Genomic DNA, 23,543 nt, shown 5'->3' on the forward strand with positions numbered 1-23,543 from the left:
GAAGAAAAGATTAGATATTGCAGAGTAAGGATCTCTGAAAATCTACTCCTCAGTAAAAGGAATGAGAGCACTGGCAAAAATTATTAAAGTCAACTTTTCTAAAATGCTGGAAAAACCAAAGGCTTGCAAAAGTCTGAGAAACATTGAAGAGAAACAAAGTAGGTAAAACCAAGTGGTCATGGCCTTGTAACTTGGCCTACTTCCAACCACTTCTCTTCAGCTCTGCAGTAGCCTTGAAAACCAAACATTTTATAGTGATGCTAGCTCTGCAATCAACAGTCTAGCAGCCTCTGCAGGAGAAAGGATGGCTTTGGACCTCCCTAAAAATATCTAACCATGGAGAATTTTCATTATGTGAACTATCTTGCAATTCCCTGAAGAAAGCTCCATTCTCAAATCTTGTCATCGTTTGACTTGACTCAGAGCTTACTCTATGCAAATAACTCATCTTCAGTGTATTTGCCAAAAACAATCAGCAGCAATTGTTTAAAATCATACTTGCCTGAGGCGGTGAAAGCATCTGGGGATGACAAGAGGCTGACCCCCCAAAAAGTATAAGAAAGAGCTGAGGAATGAGAACCTATACAGGGTTTTGAAAAGCTCAAACATATTCCTGGGAAAACAGAAAAGCATGCACATGTGCAGGCTGTATACATGCCCAGGACCTGAACAAGCCTTAATTTCTCACCTATGGCTAATCTTGATGATTGACCCAAGTAAGAAGTAAAAGCATAGGCAGAGTTGTAAACTGCCTGCCATTTTTTACAAGACAAGCCTCAAAAAAGAGCCTCAGGAAAGACTGGAAGACATACATATTAGTAGTAGGTATTTAAGGAAATCTCCATCTAGTCCTTAGCTGAACACTAAGATAACCAACCAAGCAGAGACTTTGTGTCTGCACATGACAGAATATAGACTCTACAGAATTAGTTCATAAAAGTCACAAACAGTAGCAACAACAAACCCTGGAGAGGGAGGGCATCTATATTATTTTAAATGTCTAGTTTTGGGGCTTCCCTGGTGGCGCAGTGGTTGGGAACCTGCCTGCCAATGCAGGGGACATGGGTTCGAGCCCTGGTCTGGGAAGATCCCACATGCCACGAAGCAGCTGGGCCCGTGTGTCACAACTACTGAGCCTGTGCATCTGGAGCCGGTGAGAGGCCCGCACCATGATGAAGAGTGGCCCCCACTCGCCGCAACTGAAGAAAGCCCACGCATAGAAACGAAGACCCAACACAGCAAAAAATAAATAAATAAATAAATTTATTTTTTTTAAAAAAAAGTCTAGTTTTCAACAAAAAAAGAGTAATGAGAGAGTAATGAAACATAGTAAAAAAAGCATAGCCCATATACAGGAAAGAAAGTAAGTCAATAGAAGTTGTCCATGAGGAAGTCTAGGCATTAGAATTAATGACAAAAAATGTTTTAAAATTTATCAATATGTTTAAAGGAAAATGGGGCTAAAAATTAAAGGAAAGCATGAGAAAAATGATCCACCAACCTAGAGACTATCAATAAAGAGATGGAAATTATAACAAGCAAATCGAAATTCTGGAGTTGAAAAGTACAATGTTTTAAATGAAAAATTCACTAGAATGAGCTCAGCATCAGGTTTGGTCTGGCAGAAGAATCAGCTAACTTGATTGATAAATTGAGATTATCCAGTCTGAAGAATAGGAAAAAAAAAAAAAGTAAAGTGAACAGTGTCACAGAGACTTGTGGTCACCACCAAGTATACCAACATATGCATAATGGAAGGAGAAGACAGAAGTGGGAAGAAAAGAATATTTGAACAACTAATAGCCAAAAACTTCCCAAATTGGAATAAAAATATACAAGAAGCTCAACAAACTCCAAAGAATAAATTAGAGGTCAGAACTTAAATACATCATAGTCAAACTGTCAAAAGACAAAGAGAAAGAACGAATAATGAAAGTAGAATGAGAAAAGTGGTTCATTACATACAGCCAAGGGATACTCAATAAGATGAACAATTATGTCTCATCAGAAACCATGGAGGCTAGATGGCAATGGGATGACATATTCAAAATGCAAAACTATCCTTTTACAAATGAAGAAATTAACACATTCCCAGTTTAAAAAGACGGAGAGAATTCATCATTAGCTGACTTTCCATACAAGAAATACTAAAGGGAGTCTTTCAGGCAAAAATGAAAACACTAGATTGTAACTCAAACCCACACAAAAATAGAAAGGTAACTACAGTTGTCTTTCAGTATCTGGGGAGCACTGTTCTAGGACACACAACAAATCCGTGGATATTCAAGTTGAATAGACAGCCCTCCATATCTGCAGTTCCACATTCACAGATTCAATCAACCATGGATTGTGTAGTAGTGTGTTTACTATTGAAAATATTCTGCATATAAGTGTACCCACACAGTTCAAACTCATGTTGTTCAGGAGTCAACTGTATATAGGTAAATATAAAACAGTAAAAAATGTATTTTATTTTTAACACTTTTATTTTCCTGTCTTATTTAGAAGAAAGCTGCATAAAACAATAATATAAAACTTTATAGGCTTGTAATGTGTAAAGATATAATTCTATAAAGTAAAAAGAAGGCTGCAGGAAATAGAGCTATATTGGAGCAAAGATGCCATATATATCTTTTGAAGTTAAGTTGGCATTAATACAAGCCAAACTGTTTTTAAGTTAAGATTTTATTATAATCCTCAGAATAGCCACTAAAAGTGTATTTAAAAAATATATATAGTAAAAGAAATACAGGAATTAAAATGATGTACTAGAAACTAATACAAAATAATACTCATCAAGAAAAAAAAGGGAGAGGACTCAAATCAGTAAAATTAGAAATGAAAAAGGAGAATTTACAACAGACACTGCGGAAATACAAAGCATCCTAAGAGACTACTACAAGCAACTCTATGCCAATAAAATGGACAACCTGGAAGAAATGGACAAATTCTTAGAAAGGTATAACTTCCCAAGACTGAACCAGGAAGAAATAGAAAACATGAACAGGCCAATCACAAGTAATGAAATTGAAACTGTGATTAAAAACCTTCCAACAAGCAAATATCCAGGACCAGATGGCTTCACAGGTGAATTCTATGAAACACTTAGAGAAGAGCTAACAGCCATCCTTCTCAAACTCTTCCAAAAAATTGCAGAGGAAGGAACACTCCCAAACTCATTCTAAGAGGCCACCATCACCCTGATAGCAAAACCAGACAAAGATACTACAAAAAAAGAAAATTACAGACCAATATCACTGATGAGTACAGATGCAAAAATCCTCAACAAACTACTAACAAACAGAATCCAACAGCACATTAAAAGGATCATACACCATGATCAAGTGAGATTTATCCCAGGAATGCAAGGATTCTTCAATATATGCAAATCGATCAATGTGATACACCATATTAACAAATTGAAGAAAAAAACCCATATGATCGTGTCAATAGATGCAGAAAAAGCTTTTGACAAAATTCAACACCCATTTATGATAAAAACGCTCCAGAAAGTGGGCATAGAGCGAACCTACCTCAACATAATAAAGGCCATATATGACAAACCCACAGCAAATATTATTCTCAATGGTGAAAAACTGAAAGCATTTCCTCTAAGATCAGGAACAAGACAAGGATGTCCACTCTCACCATTATTATTCAACATAGTTTTGGAAGTCCTAGCCACAGCAATCAGAGAAGAAAAAGAAATAAGAGGAATACAAATTTGAAAAGAAGAAGTAAAACTGTCACTGTTTGCAGATGACATGATACTATACATAGAGAATCCTAAAAATGCCACCAGAAAACTACTAGAGCTAATCAATGAATTTGGTAAAGTTGCAGGATACAAAATTAATGCACAGAAATCTCTTGCATTTCTATACTCTAATGGTGAAAAATCTGAAAGAGAAATTAAAGAAACACTCCCATTTACTATTGCAACAAAAAGAATAAACCTACCTAGGGAGACAAAAGACCTATATGCAGAAAACTATATGACACTGATGAAAGAAGTTAAAGATGATACCAACAGATGGAGAGATATACCATGTTCTTGGATTGGAAGAATCAATATCGTGAAAATGGTTATACTATCCAAAGCAATCTACAGATTCAACACAATCCCTATCAAATTGCCAATGGCATTTTTTATGGAAATAGAACAAAAAAATCTTAAAATTTGTATGGAGATATAAAAGACCCCAAATAGCCAAAGCAGTCTTGAGAACAAAAAAACGGAGCTGGAGGAATCAGACTCCCTGCCTTCAGACTATACTACAAAGCTACAGTAATCAAGACAATATGGTACTGGCACAAAAACAGAAACATAGATCAATGGAACAAGATAGAAAGCCCAGAGATAAACCCATGCACCTATGGTCAACTAATCTATGACAAAGGAGGCAAGGATATACAATGGAGAAAAGACAGTCTCTTCAATAAGTGGTGCTGGGAAAACTGGACAGCTACATGTAAAAGAATGAAATTAGAACACTCCCTAACACCATACACAAAAATAAACTCAAAATGAATTAGAGACCTAAACGTAAGACAAGACACTATAAAACTTTTAGAGGAAAACATAGGAAGAACACTCGTTGACATAAATCACAGTAAGATCATTTTTGATCCATCTCCTAGAGTAATGGAAATAAAAACAAAAATAAACATATGGGACCTAATGAAACTTCAAAGCTTTTGCATAACAAAGGAAGCCATAAACAAGACGAAAAGACAACCCTCAGAATGGGAGAAAATATTAGCCAATAAATCATTGGACAACGGATTAATCTCCAAAATACATAAACAGCTCATGCAGCTCAATATTAAAGAAACAAACAACCCAATCCAAAACTGGGCAGAAGACCTAAATAGACATTTCTCCAAAGAAGACATACAGATGGCCAAGAAGCACATGAAAATCTGCTCAGCATCACTAATTATTAGAGAAATGCAAATCAAAACTACAATGAGGTATCGCCTCACATGAGTTAGAATGGGCATCATCAGAAAATCTACAAACAACAAATGCTGGAGAGGATGTGGAGAAAAGCGGTCCCTCTTGCACTGTTGGTGAGAATGTAAATTGATACAGCCACTATGGAGGTTCCTTAAAAAACTACAAATAGAATTACAATATGATCCAGCAATCTCACTACTGGGCATATACCCAGAGAAAACCATAATTCAAAAAGAGAAACCAGGGCTTCCCTGGTGGCACAGTGTTTGAGAGTCTGCCTGCTGATGCAGGGGACATGGGTTTGTGCCCCGGTCCAGGAGGATCCCACATGCTGCGGAGTGGCTAGGCCCGTGAGCCATGGCCGCTGGGCCTGCATGTCTGGAGCCTGTGCTTTGCAACAGGAGAGGCCACAGCAGTGAAAGGCCCACTTACCGCAAAAAAAAAAAAAAAAAGGATGACTAATAAGAACCTGCTGTATTAAAAAATAAAATTAAATTTTTAAAAAAGGGTGACTAATCTTATTTGAAGAAAACATTAAAAGAAAGCAGTAATGGAGGAATAGAAAAACAAAAGATATATATATAGAAAACAAACAGCAAAATGTCTGACATATATCCTACCCTATAATTAATTACCTTAAATGTAAATGAATTAAATACTTGAACCAAAAGGCAAAGATTGGCAGAATGGAAAAACAAACAAACAAACATGGTGGCTGGCTGAATAAAATCCCCAAAGATATCAGAACCTAATCTCTGGAGCCTGTAAATGTTACCTTATATGGCAAATACTTTGAAGATGTGATTAATGATCCTGAGATGCTTAACACTGGATTGTCTGGGTGGGTTCTGAATTCAACCACAAGAGGGAGATTTGGCTACAGACACAGAAGAAGGAAATGTGCAGATGGAGGCACATTTAAAATCAGAGTGATGTGGCCACAACCCAAGGAATACTGGCAGCCAAGCAGAAGGTGGAAGGAGCAAGGAACAAATTCTTTCCCACATCCTCTGGAGGGAGCACTGCCATGAAGACATTAGGCCAGTTATGCTGATTTAGAACTTATTGAACGGTAAGAGAATAAATTTCTGTTGTGTAAGCCACCAAATCTATGGTAAATTTGTAACAGCAACCACAGTAAACGAATACAAACAAGATCCAACTATATGTTCTCTAAGAAGACACTTGATTCAAAGATAAAAAGATGGGGAGAAAAGACTGTATCAGTGAATATACTAAAAACCATTGAACTGTAGACTTTATCTGGATGAACTGTGTGCTTTGTGAGTTGTATCTCAATATAGCTATTAAATATAAAATCACTGGGGAAAAGGATTTAAGGGATCAAATAATAATCCCGTATGTTTATAAGGAACTAGTGTGGTTAATTAGAAATATAAAAATTTGTGGTTTATTTGATGTTGTGAAAAAAGTGTAATCATGTATGCTGTATCAATATGTTTGAGTTTTAATCCTGTGAGGATTTACTGAAGTAAAATAAGAGAGCACCAGGAGAAGTGATAAAATGCAATATAAATGAGAAATGCTAAGAACAAAAAGTCAAGAATGTCTGTTTGGGGACTTCCCTGGTGGCGCAGTGGTTAAGAATCTGCCTGCCAATGCAGGGGACATGGGTTCAAGCCCTGGTCCGGGAAGATGCCACATGCTGTGGAGCACCTAAGCCCATGAGCCACAACTACTGAGCCTGCGCTCTAGAGCCCATGAACTACAAACTACTGAGCCCACGTGCCACAATTACTGAGCTCACACACCTAGAACCCGTGCTCTGCAACAAGAGAAGCCACTGCAATGAGAAGCCTGCACACCACAACGAAGAGCAGCCCCCACTCGCTGCAACCAGAGAAAGCCTGCGCGCAGCAACGAAGACCCAACTCAGCCATAAATTAATAAATTAATTAATTTTTTTAAAAAAAGAATGTCTGTTTGGAAGGATCTTTTTCCACATGCACAAATTCAACACTTATTCAATGACTGTATCACCACACTCATGTTTCATTATAAAGTGAGGTGGAGTTTTTTTCTTGGTTTTAATTCCAAAGTTGTGATGACTGGTATTTGACAAATTTCAAACAAGAAAAATGAATTCCCTTGCTATCTTTATAGGTCTTGTTTTATAAAATACAAAACATGCCCTTGATAAATTTGTGTGAACATTTATTTTTTGTAACTCATTTAAATTACTTTCTTTTAGGAGCACTTTTGTATCATAAATCATGACCTCCCTTTCACAAGTTGGATTTTTTCCCCCTACTTATTTGTTTCTATTAGAATGAAGGATGCCCAAATGAAAACATTTTAACACAGTTATGTATGTAAGCCTGTAAATTAGATCCAAAAAATGTTTGACCTGGAAATGAGAACCTGCCAAACAACAGTGAACATTTGATGATAGTATCTACTTATTGAGTATCTCGTATATTTTACTTTAATTTCCCAGGAACCATGATATCAAATGATATTTTCTAATAGAGGTCCCAAGTCCAAGGATATGGGTCAGTTCCCAGATTAGTCTGAAATCTGAAAACTCTCCATCCATGAAGTAGGCCTACTCTGAAGCACTTTGGAACCTCAGGGTAGAGCCTGAGAAATGGCAAATGCTCCAAGGAAATTGGCATTGCACTTGGCTCCGTGGTATTGCTTACTCTGGTGTTCTCATTTTGGACTCACAACCAGAGTTAGATCAGAAACAGGCCAGCTTCCAGGGACCTTGACATTGTAATGGCCTTGGTGAGTATATCTGGCCCTGGTGTGGGACAAAGTCCCACTCCCTGAGGCCCAGACTCCTCAGACTCTGGAAATAATCTCCTTCAGGGGCAGTTTGATTTCCAGTTCCAATTCCTATTACCTCTGACACCTTGAACAAATAATTTCACCTCTCCAAGCTTCTATTTTCTCATCTGGACAATTGGGTCAACACCACTTAGAAATGGCGGCAGGGGTTGGGAAGGAGAACAGATGTGGTTTAAGGGTCCAAACTTGCAACAAGCAGTAAATACGTCTTAGAGGTCTAATGCACAATATTGGGAACAGAGAGAACGTATATATTTTAATCATCAAACTTGCTAAGAGACTAGAACTTAATTTTTTTCAACCACTATAAAGAAATGATGATTATGTAATGTGATAGAAGTGGTAATTATGTCTACAATGGCAATCATGTTACAATATAAAAATGTATCAAATTAACATGTTGTGCTTCTTAAACTTACACAATGTTACATGTAGAATATATATTTTTTAAAACAATACTTAGATATCTTTAGATATCAGAGTTCTTGGAAGATTACATGAGAAATTACTCTGTACACAATATTCAGTAAGTGGACACTGTCATTAATAATAATTCTACCGAGGAAAGGGGTGGTGGAACCCTAGTTAAGCATCTCATGGAAATGAGCATGGAACTCGGATTAACTTGGCTAAAACTGTTTTACCTCTGGGCTTTCCATTTTGGCAAGCTCCTTAGCTAGAACTTTAGCACGGCATGTCAAAAGAATTGCTTCTTGAAATAAAATTAAAAGAATCCAGCCAAAATTTTTGGAGTAGGAAATACACGCCTATACAGCTGAATCATGAACGATTGTTTTTCCTAAGATGAAATCGATGCAACTTGGCCAGTGAGCACAAGAGTGACCTGTTGCAAATATGTTAGTTACCAGAACAACTGACCAGTTTGAGCAGCTATACTAACAACACTCAGAACTTTCCATTCTCCTGAAAAGGGGAAGTGTGGGAAATGTTCTGGTTTCAGTCCGATCTGAGCAAATGTAATAGATTTGCTTTGCCTTTATCAAATGCTGTGTTCCTACCCCATTTAGAAAACATCATGCTTTGGTCACATTATTTTATGTACATGCCTCCTTGAGCCATAATTACAATTCATTTTGTGCCTGCAAATCTACATTTAAACTGTGGTTATTGATCGTTTCTTAGATTGGTCAGTGAAATATCTAGGCACTAGTAAGTCACTAAATAATAGGTCACTAGATAATTCTGGAAGCAAGAGAGGTTTTGCTGCCAGGAATAAAACATGTTAAGGTGTAACCTGGTACCATTCAATATACATACCGGTGTTTGCAATATGTAGCACTCCAGAAATTATTTTCTGCATCCCCTGGAAAGGGACCAAAGCATCAAGGTCATTGAGTCTTCTCCAAGACTTCTTAGCTTTGGGACTTTTAATGTTGCCTTCCAATATGCAAGTAACTGCAGAACAGCCGCTCCATCGAGCCCTGGACACTTCTTTCCTTCCAAGACGTAAAAGCCTGTCCATTCTCCAAAATGCTTTTGCAAAGGCTTTGTGTATGTTCTCATACTCACTTTTCAATGCTTTTGTCTCTTTCTTTATGGAGGAGAAGGAGTCTTCTATAGCTCTGTAGTCTTCTCTAAACACTGTGTGAAAAGAATTGATTACCTTTTGCTCTTCAGGGGTCATTTGGTAGGAAGGATCAAGTCTGGAAAGTTGGTGGAGAAGTAAAACTGGGAGTTCCATTGATGTCAAGTCTGCTGCCGAGGCACCATGATGTCCATCAAACAAACCAAAAAAACACACATTGGGTTTGTTGCCAAAATTATTCACGACAGTGAATTTATCATTCATGTCAGCTCTCCATGTAGAATTCCTGTCTTCGCAAATGGCTGCTCCTTTAATTAATAGGTGACAGATTTTTTGAGGATATATTGAACTGTTGTGAATGTTATCAATAATCTTATAGTATGCTGGTATTTGTTTCTTCCAAAGGAGCTCAAAAGCATTATTAATGCTCTGTAAGATTTTTTCAGTAAATGCAAAAGATGACAATAGTTTAGCAATGATGGACTGCCTCTGATCAGCAATAGCTGAGAGCCCTGGTTTCTTCCCACCCATCCACGGAAAGCCCAATGTAGCCAGAGCTACATGCTGCTTTTTATGGAGGAATATTCCAGGTAGGTCAATTTCATGCTTGCATGTGGAACAGGGAAATGTGATCATCTCATTATAGACCTGCACTTTGTGATGGTCTCTTCTTTTTCCTTTTAAAATGCTTTCTTCTCCGTGTAAGTGGGACTCCCTCATCTGAATCATATGTCAGTTTTCTTGTGTACAATTGCCTTGATTTCCAAAACACTCTGCAAACAGGATAAAAGATATTTACATGCCTGGAATGATGCACTGAAAATCCCTTCAAGCAGGCCCCTATCTTTGCAATTTGCTTTGGGTCCTTGAGATTTTATATCGGCCTAGAATATTCTTATTCCTCTTTCTGTGATTCCCCTCCAAAACACATAGTAAGTACTTAAGGAATTGGTGGTTGGCCTGTGTAGGCCCAAATGAAATTTGGCAAAATCTCCAGAAAGTCAGCTAGACCTCTAAGAAAAAATACTCAGATAAATCAGCACAATATTTTATCTAGGCAAGTGAAGGTATATGCTTGAGATCTAGGAACGTGATTTCAAATATAAGCATAATTATTTTTGTATTCGATTTTGTCCTAATAAAAAAATAATTTTATTTATATAATAATATTATGTAAAGAAATATAATATTTTTTTAAAATGTTTTTGTCCTAATTAAAGAGTTCTCAAGAAAATGAATGGGAGATGCCAAAACCAGGCAGAATAATGAAAAGAATGGATAGTAAGGACAGAATTTTTTAGGACTGCAAAGGGAAAGAGGTATGGCCTGAGGAAAGGAAAGGAGCTGGATGATAAATTTCTAGAAAGCAGACACCCTTTTTTACACTCCTTCCTATCTGAAGCATCTACAACAGTACTCAGCCCATGAAGCCATTTGTATATATTTTTATGGGCAATTCCTAGGGCAGGAAATCTTTGAAAGGGCCTGTGGAGGTATGAGAGGGCTGAAAAAAAACGCTTTGGTTACAAAATATTTTAACACCTGAAAAATCAAAGTTAGTGACTTTAAATGTTTATGAAATGTTAGCTTAAAACCAGCTAACTTCCAGATGCAAACTAGTATTATATATATAGGATGGATAAACAACAAGGTCCTACTGTACAGCACAGGGAACTATATTCAGTGTCCTGTGATAAACATAATGGAAAAGAATATGAAAAAGAATATATGTATGTATAACTGAATCACTTTGCTGTACAGTAGAAATTAACACAACATTGTAAATCAACTATACTTCAATAAAATAAATTTTAAAAAATGAAAACAAACGTATGGTGACCAAAGGGAAAAGGAGGTGGGGGAGGGATAAATTGGGAGTTTGGGATTAACAGATACAAACTACTATATATAAAATAGATAAACAAGGCCCTACTGTATAGCACAGGGAACTCTATTCAATATCCTGTGATAAACCCTAATGGAAAAGAATATTAAAAAATTATACATATGTATAACTGAATTACTTTGCTGTACAGCAGAAACTTAACACAACATTGTAAATCAACTATACTTCGATTTAATGTAAAAAAATTATCTAACTTCAACTCAACTCATATATGAATTATATTTGATATGGGTATATTTAGTCTGCTCCTTTCCTTATGTGTATTTAATTCCCTGATATGCACAACTCTATTGGATACAGCTACTCATCCCTACAGTGAAATTTCATTTACAAATTTCCACTTCATAAATGCTCGTTGAACTATTAGCCTATTAACAAGCTTTCCTGGCTTTGCCTCACCAACCAATTTTGGTTTCTGTTTGTTTGTTTTTCTATTTTTAACTTTTTCTTTATTCAGTTATCTTAATTAAAACAATATATTTTATTAATGTTGTCTATAAAATGTACAAATATTTGGATTTAGCAGCAGAAAACCACCATAAGAATCGAAAAGAAACTTGTTTCTTTTTTTAGTGGAAAATTTTAAAATCACACAAAAATGGAAACATATAATGAGGCCCCATATACCCATCACCAGCTTCAACCGTTACCAACATTTTTTCACTCTCGTTTCCTCTGTGCCCTCAGCCATGTTATTTCATTTTACTCATTTTTACTGGAGTATTTTAAAGCAAATCCCCCAATTCTATGAATCTCACTCATCGATATTTCAGTATTTAGTCAGCATCCATTCACTTCTTCAATATCTACAACAGACCAGCTACTGTGCAGCTACAGTGCAGCTTACGAATAAGGCTGGTGTCTTGCCCTTGAAGCTATGGGGGGAGGAGTCTGTAGTCCCACCCATGTGCTCATACAAAGAACCAGACAGGTCAGATGAAGCCAGGACAGAGCTCCATGACAGGGCTCAACCAGGGGCCCAAACTTCATCTGGCTAGGAATTGGCACCATGACACTTGAGAAGCTGACCTAGAAAAACGCTCAGTTAAGAAAGAGCAGCAAGGGCTCCAAATCCAAACCAAAGGGATGACCAGTTAGCAGGAAGGAGGAAGAGGACCCAGCCAAGGAGGTGGACAGGCACACAGAGTAGTGGAAAAACATGGGTACTGGGCTTCCCTGGTGGCGCAGTGGTTGAGAGTCCGCCTGCCGATGAGGGGGACGCGGGTTCGTGCCCCGGTCCGGGAGGATCGCACATGCTGCGGAGTGGCTGGGCCCGTGAGCCATGGCCGCTGAGCCTGCGCATCCGGAGGAGCCTGTGCTCCGCAATGGGAGAGGCCACAACAGTGAGAGGCCTGCGTACCGCAAAAAAAAACCCAAAAAACAAACAAAAATACCACATGGCTACCGGCAAAGCTTTTCAGCTCTTCTGACCAAACTGTATATGAAATATTTTAAAATTGCTATTATTTGGTAATATTCAGGATATATAAAGGATACAGTTTTTCTGAGGCTTGTGGAACTGTTGGGACAATATATAAGGCATACAAATTCTATAGTTAGACCTAGAGTCATCAGATAAAAATAAAGTTATATCAGAATTTTATTTTCCTATATATAGCCATAATACAACTCTCTCTCACATGGAGCCATTCTTAGAATATAATGCATCTTCATATATTCGTTCATTCATTCATTCATTCATTCAACAAACACTCGGATGTCTGAAATTTTCCAGGCACTGGTTTATTTGCTTGGGATAGAGATGTGAACGAAGGCATTTTCTGTAATGAAACTTATATTCTGATATGAAAGACAGACAATAAATAAATAAAGGAAACATGGAAATATGTAATATCAGAGATAAGTACTCTCATGAAAAATGTAGCAGAATAAAAGGAGAGAGAGAGAGAGAGACAGAAACCCTTTTTGTATAAGGTAGTCAGAGGAATATACCACTCCTCCACATACATAGTCTAACAGGAAGCCAAAGTTTCATTTGATGACTGAGAAAGTGGAGGAAAAAGAAAACTGCAGATATAATTGTTCGTTGACTACATTTGTTATCCAATACAAATGAAGAAACGTTACCTGAAAGCGCTATTAACTTCCATGTTCCTTTGGGATTGCCACCATCCTTTGCCCTCTCTTTACCACCTTTCCCAGCCTCTGTTCCTCCAACCTGGCTAGTGTTGGCAGTTGTAAGAGTGGAGGGGTGGGTGATAGTGGTGATGGTGGTGATGCTGGTGGGAGGGTCCCCTGACTTGCTGGTGGACCTCTCTGCATGGAATGTTTACTACATCACCTGGAAACTCAGTCAGAACTCTCTATGATTCTGAAGAACTGTGAAGCAATAAGGTCACAAATTGTGTTAAGCAACAAACTTGTCTTTGAAATTTCTGAAAGAAGGATCATTCATTGAATAGACTGCCTTATGCCTGCATAATAAGACTTAAAAAATGAAAAGAGTGACTCTCAATTAATGTACAGTTGCCTTCCCACTCAGGGGTAAGGTATCTCAAGCCATCTCTCCAGGACACCCTTCCTACCTGCCCTGGAGAGTCTCCCCATCCTGCCACCCCAAGTCACTGCTTGAAAGGTACAGGCTTTTTGTTTTTTGGACTGTCTTTATTTCTTGGGGCTGACTTTATTCCTGGTCGATATCTTTAGTTCCTAGGTTCTTAATCCACAGCAGCCTTCCACTTTCTCACCCCAGGTCTGTATTAGAACTCGAGTCTTAGAACAGCTTGTTTGCATATTGAAGAAGATTGGACAAGCCCTACTACTTACTGGATATCACCACGAGCACGTATCCCAGTCAACCCCAAATTGACATGTCCAAAATGGAACCCACCACCTTCCCTCCAGAATCATCTCCCACCATTAACTTGGTTAGGCTAGAAACTATGCTTTCCAGAATGCTTTTCCCTGTGTGATTCCAGGTTAGACTTGCAAGAAAGGAATTTGGGGGCAGTACATCTGAACGCCGCCATGGTTCAATGAGATGACCCCAGATGCAGAGATGCCTAGCAGGTCCAGCTTGTCCTCGCTCCCTCTACGTTGCCAACAGCAGCCCCAGATCCACCAGCAAGTGGACCCCCAAAGGCAAATACTCCCTCCAGATTCCTCCAACAGTATGCCTTCTGTGGTCCTACTTCAGTGGCTGGATATCCTTGGCATCTCAGACTGGCTAGGGACTCCTCTGGTCCTTCCAGCTCCCTTTCCCAGATGTTCAGTTGCCTGGCGGCTCCTTCCACAAATCGTGTGTGTGATGTCAGATTTCAACAATGAATTCTTTTTTTTTTTTTTTTTTTGCCACGACGAATGGCATGTGGGATCTTAGTTCCCCAACCGGGGATCAAACCCACGCCTCCTGTATTGGAAGGGCACAGTCTTAACCACTGGACCGCCAGGGAAGTCCCCCAGAATGAATTCCTTATTCCATAATTCCTTCACACCACTCATGCAGGTGTACTGCCTGCTCACCCCCATGCCACGTCAGTGTGGGAAGGTTACTGAGGCAGTTCTTTCAAGCAAGTCCTGAATCTTTTGTCAGCTCCAGCTCCTGGGCGGGGTCAGGTATCTCTCTCAGGGTGGCTGAGTGTTCATATCTCCACATGCAGCCCTCAGGCCCGCTGGTGATTAGGGTTGTAGGAAAACCTCCTTACAAAAGTGGCTTAGGATCAACTTCTTTCCAGAGAGGCAAAAATAGAGAAAACATATTCCTGAAATACTTTGCAAGGGAGCAGTTGGGTCTATCTCTACATGGATTCTCAGTAGCTTCTTTTCTTCCAAAGTGTATTTGCTGTCTGTTAATTTTGTCTATGAATTGATTAATTATTTTATGTTATTTCTTTTATTGACAAAAACATGTACTTCTATGTATTTATTAGACACCCATATTCAAACAATACAGAAGTATGTAGAGGAAAAGAAGAGATCTTCCTTTCCCCAAAGTTACCACTGCCAAAAATTGGGTGTAAATTGTTCCAGACCGATTTCTATGTATTTTCATACGTATGTGCATGAAAACATAGACACAGTCTACTTTGAAATTCAGATTTAATTTGCTTACAGTCAGTTGCAGAAATTCTAAATGTACAGCTCGATGAATTTTTATACAGGAATATACTTGTAGACTCCATTAAGTCTTGTTTTCTGTATCTTAAAAAAATAACATGGCAGCATAATCATAATATTATTCTGTAAATGTTTCCTGTCACTTACTAGTATGGGGTCTAGTATGGGGTGATAATTTTTTAGGTTGATAGTACCTATCAACCTACCCCATTTTTTTTTTTCCACGCTGCATGTCTTGTGGGATCTTAGTTCCCCAACCAGGGATCAAACCCTGGTCCTCGGCAGTGAGAGTGCTGAGCCCTAACTGCTGAACCTCCAAGGAATTCCCCCTACCCCATTCTTTTTAACCACTGTATTATATTCTACAGTAAGTATAAACATGTAACATAAATTATTGAACCATTTACCTATAAAGAAGTGGTTGTTTTTGTTCTGTTTTGTTTGCTATAATAACACTACAATGAACACGAACACAGAGGTCCAGGCCTCTTCATGTGGATGCTGCTGCTTGAGGGATGTCCGACCCATGGAAAGTCAACATGGCAGAATGGAAGTAGCAAAGGCTTAGGAGCACGCCGGCTGGACTTGAATCCCAGCTTGCTGCTGGTTTGTTGGTGCTCTTAGGTTATCTAGCCATTTGGGACCCCAATTTTGTCAGCAGTGAGATAGACATAATACTAGGAACCTTGCTGGTTGATGTGAAATGAGCGATGTCTGTCAAACACTGAGCACAGTGTACAGCATAGATGCTCAATACGTAATTGTTATTATCATTAATATTAACTTAGTAACATTATTTAGTCTCCCCACGTTCCACAACCACCTTTGCATAAACATTTCCATTAAATTCTCTCCCCAAGATCCACTTTCACCTATTTGTTTCTTTCTGCTCACTTTCAGCCCTGCTTATGTCTATATCTATCCTCATCACCCTAGCTCCATGTCACCTTTACACACACACACACACACACACACACACACACACACACACGTAATATGTACATATACATGTTTCAAAAGCAACTTGAAAGAGTGGGCAGGAAACAATGCAAAGCTATTTCAGAGTCTTAAGACTTTAATGGTCTTTTTTTTTTTTTTTTGGCTGTGTAAGGTCTTAGTTGTGGCATGCAGGCTCTTCGTTGTGGCGCACGGGCCTCAACTCCAGTTGTGTGGGCTTAGTTGTCCCACGGCACGTGGGATCTTCCCAGACCAGGGATTGAACCTGCATCCTCTGCATTGAAAGGTGGATTCTTAACCCCTGGACCACCAGGGATGTCCCAAGCCTTTAATATTCTTGAGACTATCATGTGTCCACTAAAATGACAACTTGTACTAAGTTTGCCCAAATATAAAGAAAAAATAAAGAAACCTTCTAAGGTGGAGGATTATATAATTAATGTACAAAAAATAATTTGAAATACAAGAGAAAAAAGAACCCACTAGCTATTATAACAAGAAAATAATTTAATTAGAAATAAACCCGGGACTTCCCTGGTTGTGTAGTGGTTAAGAATCAGCCTGCCAATACAGGAGACATGAGTTCAATCCCTGGTCCGAGAAGATCCCACATGCTGCGGAGTAACTAAGCCCATGAGCCACAACTACTGAGCCCGCATGCCACAACTACTGAAGCCCTCGTGCCTAGAGCCCATGCTCCACAACAAGAGAAGCCACCGCAATGAGAAGCACACTTACCGCAATGAAGAGTAGCCCCCGCTCGCTGCCAACTAGAGAAAGCTCACACGCAGAAATGAAGACCCAATGCAGCCCAAAAAACCCCAAAAAGAACATTTTTTTTAAAAAAGAAATAAACTCAAAAAAAGTATGAGGGAAAAATTCATATGAAAAAACTGTAAAACACTACCAAGAACATAAAAGAAAATATGAATAAAGGCAAAGACTCATCTATGTTTTGGATTGGAAAACTCAATATTGCATAGATGTCACAAATATGGGTGAGGATGTGGTGCCATGAGAACTCCTAAACGTTACACTACTAACGGGAGGGAAAATCAGGACCATCACTTCAGAAAGCAATGTTGCCCTATCCGGTAAATTGAAAATCCCAAGGACGTGCAAACTATGGCCTGTGGGCCCATCTGGCCTCTACCTGTTTTTATGTAGCCTGCAAGCTAAGAATGTTTTTTACATTTTTAATTGGTTGAAACAAACCAGAAATACAATATTTTGTAGCATGTGAAAATAATTCAAAATTCACATATCAGTGTTCACAAATGAAGTATTAAAACACAGCCAGGCTCATTCTCACATGGATTGTCTTTGGCACTTTCGTAATATGATTTCAGAATTGAATAGTTGCAACAGAGACTACAGGGCCTTCAGAGCTCAAAACAGTTACTACCTGGTCCTTCCCAGAAAAAGTTTGCCACCCTCTGTCTTGCCCAATGCCTTATGCCTGTAAGTCCATTTTGAGTAATTTGCTCTATAGAAACAATTGCGGGTATGCACCAGGAGACATGCATCAGAGCAGTTATATTACCATAGTTGATAGTCAGGAAAAACTGGAAACAACCCAAATATCTCTCAACAGGAGTATATTAGTTATCTATTGCTGTATAGTAAACTACCACAACTTAGTAACTTAAATCAACATATAATTATTACCTCATGTTTTCTGTGCAGCACAGCTTGGGTGGGTGTTCTGTGAGGCTGCCGTCAGATATTGGTCAGGGCTAGGTTCTCATCAGGAGGCTCAGCTAGGGAAGGATACACTCACAAGTTCACTCAGGTCGATAGCAGAGTTCATTTCCTTGCATTTCCAAGACAGAGGACCCTGGCTTCTTGCTGACTGTTTACTGGAGGTAGCCCTCAGTTTCCAGAGGCTGCCCTCAACCTCCTTGCAGTGTGGGCCTTCCAACACTGCATCCATGGATAAATCTTAAATGCATGTTACTAGGTAAAAGATGCCAATCTGAAAGGGTAACATATTGTATGATTCTGGCTGCACAACTTCTGGAAAACACAAAACTACGGAGATAGTAAAAGAATCAGTGGTTTATAGGGGTTGGGGGGTGGGGTGGGAGGGATAAATGGGTGGGCACAGGAGCTTTTTAGAGCATCAAAACTATTCTGTATGAAACTGTAATGGTGGCTACATGCCATTATACATTTGTCAAAACTCATAGAATGTACAACACAAAGAGTGAACTTTAATGTAAACTATGGACTTTGTCAATAACAACATATCATTGCTGGCTAATTAGTTGTAACAAATGTACCACACTATTGCCAGATGTTAATACAGTAGAGGGAAGGGAGTGAAGCGGCATGTGGGAAATCTCTGTACTTTCTGCTTGATTTTTCTGTAACCCTAAAACTGCTTTAAAAATAAAGTTATTTAATTTAAAATATGTATGTGGCTGTGTAAGTACAAACATTGTAGGAAAATATCTTTCTGGAAGTGTATCCACTAATTTTATTTTCCCAATTGTGTCTAAATAAACAGTCAAGGGTGTAGGAAATTAGAGGATTGACCATCTTGGGCAGGAAGAGAGGAATTCCTTTACTATTAGATAACTACATCAATCATTCATTTTATATCTTGAGCACTTGTAGGAGTAGGTAGTAGATATAAAGGCCAGTGAGAGTTCTCTGCACTTGAGGAGCTCAGTGTCATGGGGAAGAGAGACACACAGACGCATTACTAGATAATAACAAAGCCGGTGCTTATTTCTTTTTCTTTTTCTTCTTTTCTTTTTTTTTTGGCTGTGCCACACAGCTTGCAGGATCACAGTTCCCGGGCCAGGGATCGAACCCATGTCCCCGACATTGGAAGCGTGGAGTCCCTGGACCGCCAGGGAAGTCTCTGCTTATTTCTAAGCATTCCATCCACATTGTCTCACAGCCACACAACCCTGCAAACAATCACCATTACCCCATTTTACAGACAAGGACCCTGAAGCTCTGGGTAGTGAGTTACCTTGCCCAGATTAAGCGGCAGAGCTGGGAATCAAGGTCAAGTGTGTTAACCAGCAAAATGGGTGACTTTTCTACGATGCCAGGGAAGGAGGTAAAATCAATTCATTTTGGAAGAAGAGGACCGTAACAGTTGCATTTTGTGAAGGAAGTTGGAATCTCATTATTTTGAAGTTCAAATACACTCACAAGTCTTTCCTCTCCTTTTTACTCTTCTTGCCTTTCTCTCACTGGAATAAATTCTTTCACTTGTCATTCTCCCCTCTGAAGGCCAATCCATGACCTGTGGCTCAATGCAAAGGTGGCCAGAAAAGAAAATACTGAAAGTCACCCCACCTCCTCAATGACACCCCTCTGCCCTGGTTTGGTGTAAACCGCCCGTCAAGTTCAAGTTTCCTGGATGTTCCACAGCTAGGATCGTAAAAGTGGAGACGACAGGCACCAGCCTGTGTGTAAGAGAGTTATATTTAGCTGTCCTTTAGGAGCTGGATCTCTGGATATCACAGAGATTCTGGTACAGCCTGTTACTGTTTGAGGGCTTCTGGGCCTGAGGCAGAGAAAAGGGAGTGGGTGGCTTGCTGACAGTTTTTATAAATACCCAGTATTTATTCAATGGCAGAAACACACAGAACACACAGAGCACGAGAGGAAAGAACACAGCTCAGCTCCATTCATCTGCTGGGCCCAGGACCAAGCTCTTCTAGTCTGTCCTGAGCCAGCTGCAGCCCTGTGTCTGGGGAAGTCACCTGCCTGCCTGCTGGAGAGGGAAGGAAGGAACACGGAACAATGACGCCCTTGTGAAAACCAAGGTTTTTGTGTGTTTGGTTTTGTTTTTTAAGTTTATTTTCTAATCAGGTCACTCCTCTGCTTAAATCCTTTCAGTAGCCAGCCACTGCTTTTAGGATAAAGGTCAAAAAGCCCTGATATGGCAGATGAAGCTGTGTAGAAAGCCTCAGCCTGTGTCTTCTCACTGTCCCTTTTTTTTTTTTTCTTTTTCTTTTCTTTTTTCTTTTTTTTTTTTTTTTTTTTGCCACACTGCACGCAGCTTGTGGAATCTTAGTTCCCCAATCAGGAATTGAACCGGGGACCTTGGCAGTGAAAGCGCAGAGTCCTAACCACTGGATTGCCAGGGAATTCCCCCACTCACCCTTTCTTTAAAGTTCCTCAATCATGTCCACACTCTGCACACCTCAGGCCTGTACATGCTATTCCCTCCACCCTGAATGCTTTTCCTTCCTTGTCACTCAGTTAATTCTAACTCATTCTTAGTTTCTCAGCTAAAACATCACTTCCACAAGCTGAACTTGAGCACCATCAGAAAAGTGTTTCCCAGGGCTTTCCTGGTGGCACAGTGGTAAAGAATCTTCCTGCCAAAGCAGGGGACAGGGGTTTGAGCCCGGGTCAGGGAAAATCCCACATGCCGTGGAGCAACTAAGCCCGTGCGCAACAACTACTGAGCCTGTGAGCCACAACTACTAAAGCCCGCGTGCCTAGAGGCGGTGCTTCACAACAAGACAAGCCACCGCGATGAGAAGCCCATGCACCACAATGAAGAGTAGCCCCTGTTCTCCACAACTAGAGAAAGGCCCGTGCGCAGCAACGAAGAGCCAACGCAGCCAAAAAAAAAAAATTAAAGTGTTTCCTGATGTCTCACGTGAATTCTCCGTCCTTAAACGCCTTCACAACTCCTGATACTTTCCCTTTAGTAATGATGCATTTGTGTGATGATTTAATTAATGTCTGTCTCTCCAGTCCTGCCTTGCTTGCCGTTTTAACCCGGGGGCCAATGCATAGACTTATAATAAGCAGATATACCTGCCATGTGGGAAGAGTGCCATAAATATTTGTTAGATAAATAAATGAACATGTGAAATAAGTGTTTGCACACTTAAATATTTAGTTTTTTTTTTTTTTCTTTGGCTGTGCCTGCACAGTTTGCGGGATCTTAGTTCCCTGACCAGGGATTGAACCCGTGCCCTCAGCAGTGAAAAGCCCAGAGTCCTAACCACTGGACCGCCAGGGAATTCCCTATAAATATTTAGTTTTGAATAAAGGGAGTAAGAAAGATCCTGATTCTTTTTTTTTTTTTTTTTTTTTTTTTGCGGCACACAGGCCTCTCACTGTTGTGGCCTCTCCCGTTGCGGAGCACAGGCTCCGGACGTGCAGGCTCAGCAGCCATGGCTCACGGGTCCAGCCGCTCCGCAGCGTGTGGGATCTTCCCGGACCGGGACACAAACCCGTGTCCCCTGCATCGGCAGGCGGACTCTCAACCACTGTGCCACCAGGGAAGCCCAGAACCTGGCCTTTTTCCCTCTTCCTCAGTTCTTAGCAGTGCTTTAGTCTGAGGATCCTGCCCCAGAAGCTGACCAATAGTAGAGCTAAGAGAAAGAAGAGTGGAGTAAGAGAACTGGCCACGTGTGCTATTTAAATTTAACTAGTTAAAAGAAAATTAAAATTTTAGTTCATCAGTGTCATTGGCCACGTTTTACGTGCTCAATGGCCACATGTAGTCAGTAGCTACCATATTGGACAGTGCCGATTTAAAACATTTTCATTATCACAGAAAGCTATATTGACTAGTACAGCCCTAGAATGAAAAACAGCCTCTTCTGCACAGAAAAGAGGAAGTGGGGAAGAGACTCTGTACCTATTATTATTATCGTCTATATTCCACATAATTCCAGATGCTGCTGCTGAATGTTCTTTATCTGTAGCTGGGACTCCTAAATGCTTCCCATTAGAGTTTTTACAAAGATGAAATTTTTTATAACACATGTTCAGGCCCTTAGTCAGCTTCAGTAAACAGTAGCCACCATCAAGGAACCCTTCCACACTGTTGGTGGGAATGTAAATTGGTACAACCTCTATGGAGAATAGTATGGAGGTTCTTTAAAAAACTAAAAATAGAGCTACCATATGACCCAGCAATCCCACTCCTAGGCATATAACTGGAGAAAGCCATAATTCGAAAAGATACTTGCACCCCATGTTCACTGCAGCACTATTTACAATAGCCAAGACATGGAAGCAACCTACATGTCCATTGACAGAGGAATGGATAAAGATGTGGTACATATATACACTGGAATATTACTCAGCCATAAAAAAGAATGAAATAATGCCACTTGCAACAACATGGATGAACCTAGAGATTGTCATACTGAGTGAAGTAAGTCAAAGACAAATATATGATATCGCTTATATGTGGAATCTTAAAAAAGGGTACAAATGAACTTATTTATAAAACAGAAATAAAGTCACAGTTGTAGAAAACAAACTTATGGTTACCAGGGGGTAAGGGGGAGGAGGAATAAATTGGGAGATTGGATTGACATATACACACTACTATATATAAAATAGATAACTAATAAGGACCTACTGTATAGCACAGGGAACTCTACTCAATACTCTGTAATGGACTATATGAGAAAAGAATCTAAAAAATAGTGGATATATATATATATATATATATATATATATATATATAGAGAGAGAGAGAGAGAGAGAGAGAGATAAATATATAGATATATACACACACATATGTATATGTGTATACACATATGTACGTATAACTGATTCATTTTACTGTACACCTGAAACTAACACAACATTGTAAATTGACTCTACTCCAATAAAAATTTAAAAAAAACAAAAACAAGCAAACAAAAAAACAGTAGCCACCATTGTCATCAGCTGTAAGTTAAAGTGGTTAAAATCAGGAGACAGTCTGGTATAAATTACTTAACTTCTCTGAGCCCCAAGTTCCTCATCTCTACGATGGAGATAATAGCCCTCATGTCCTGGTAAGGATTAGATGGAACATTTTGCAGAAAGGGATTAGCGCAGTGCCTACTACCATGTAGTAAGTACTCCTGAACTGTTAGTTATTCTTCCTTTATTATTGTTGAGTGCTACAACAAATTTGATTTTCTCATAGATCAACTCAGAAATTGGATTCCAGCTGTTTAAACATTCCAGGTGTGTGTCTAAAGCTGTGAGGATGTGGCCAGCAGTGCTAACTTCCTGAAGCTTTCATTTGGTTTGCTGAGGGCTGGCAGCCCAACCTGTAAGTCAAATGATTAGCAAGAATCTGTTAAATTCCCTTTGGTCAGACCCACATTTCTGAGACCCACATTTCTCACTAGGCTGAGCAGTGCCTGACACATGCGGTATGTGAGAATTCTGCAAAAAGAATTGGGTATCTTTAACAACTGAACTTTTAATTTGGCCTCAACTAGATTCCCCTAATGTCTCCTGTCAACTCTGCTAGCTCTGTTTTCTTCCAAATTTTAGACTTGTTTCCATAA

At 39.4% G+C, this 23,543-nt stretch overlaps 1 protein-coding gene across 1 annotated transcript in view; it reads right to left on the reverse strand.

The window, feature by feature from the left end:
• Positions 1-23,543, reverse strand: part of PP2D1 (protein phosphatase 2C like domain containing 1) — a 39,452-nt gene that overhangs the window by 6,450 nt on the left and 9,459 nt on the right. Inside the window, 2 exon segments of the mRNA XM_067033488.1 lie at positions 9,050-9,981; positions 9,983-10,090. Coding sequence (XP_066889589.1) covers positions 9,050-9,981; positions 9,983-10,090 — 1,040 coding nt within the window.

The sequence above is a fragment of the Kogia breviceps genome, chromosome 5, assembly GCF_026419965.1.
Source record: "Kogia breviceps isolate mKogBre1 chromosome 5, mKogBre1 haplotype 1, whole genome shotgun sequence".
NCBI lineage: Eukaryota > Metazoa > Chordata > Mammalia > Artiodactyla > Physeteridae > Kogia > Kogia breviceps.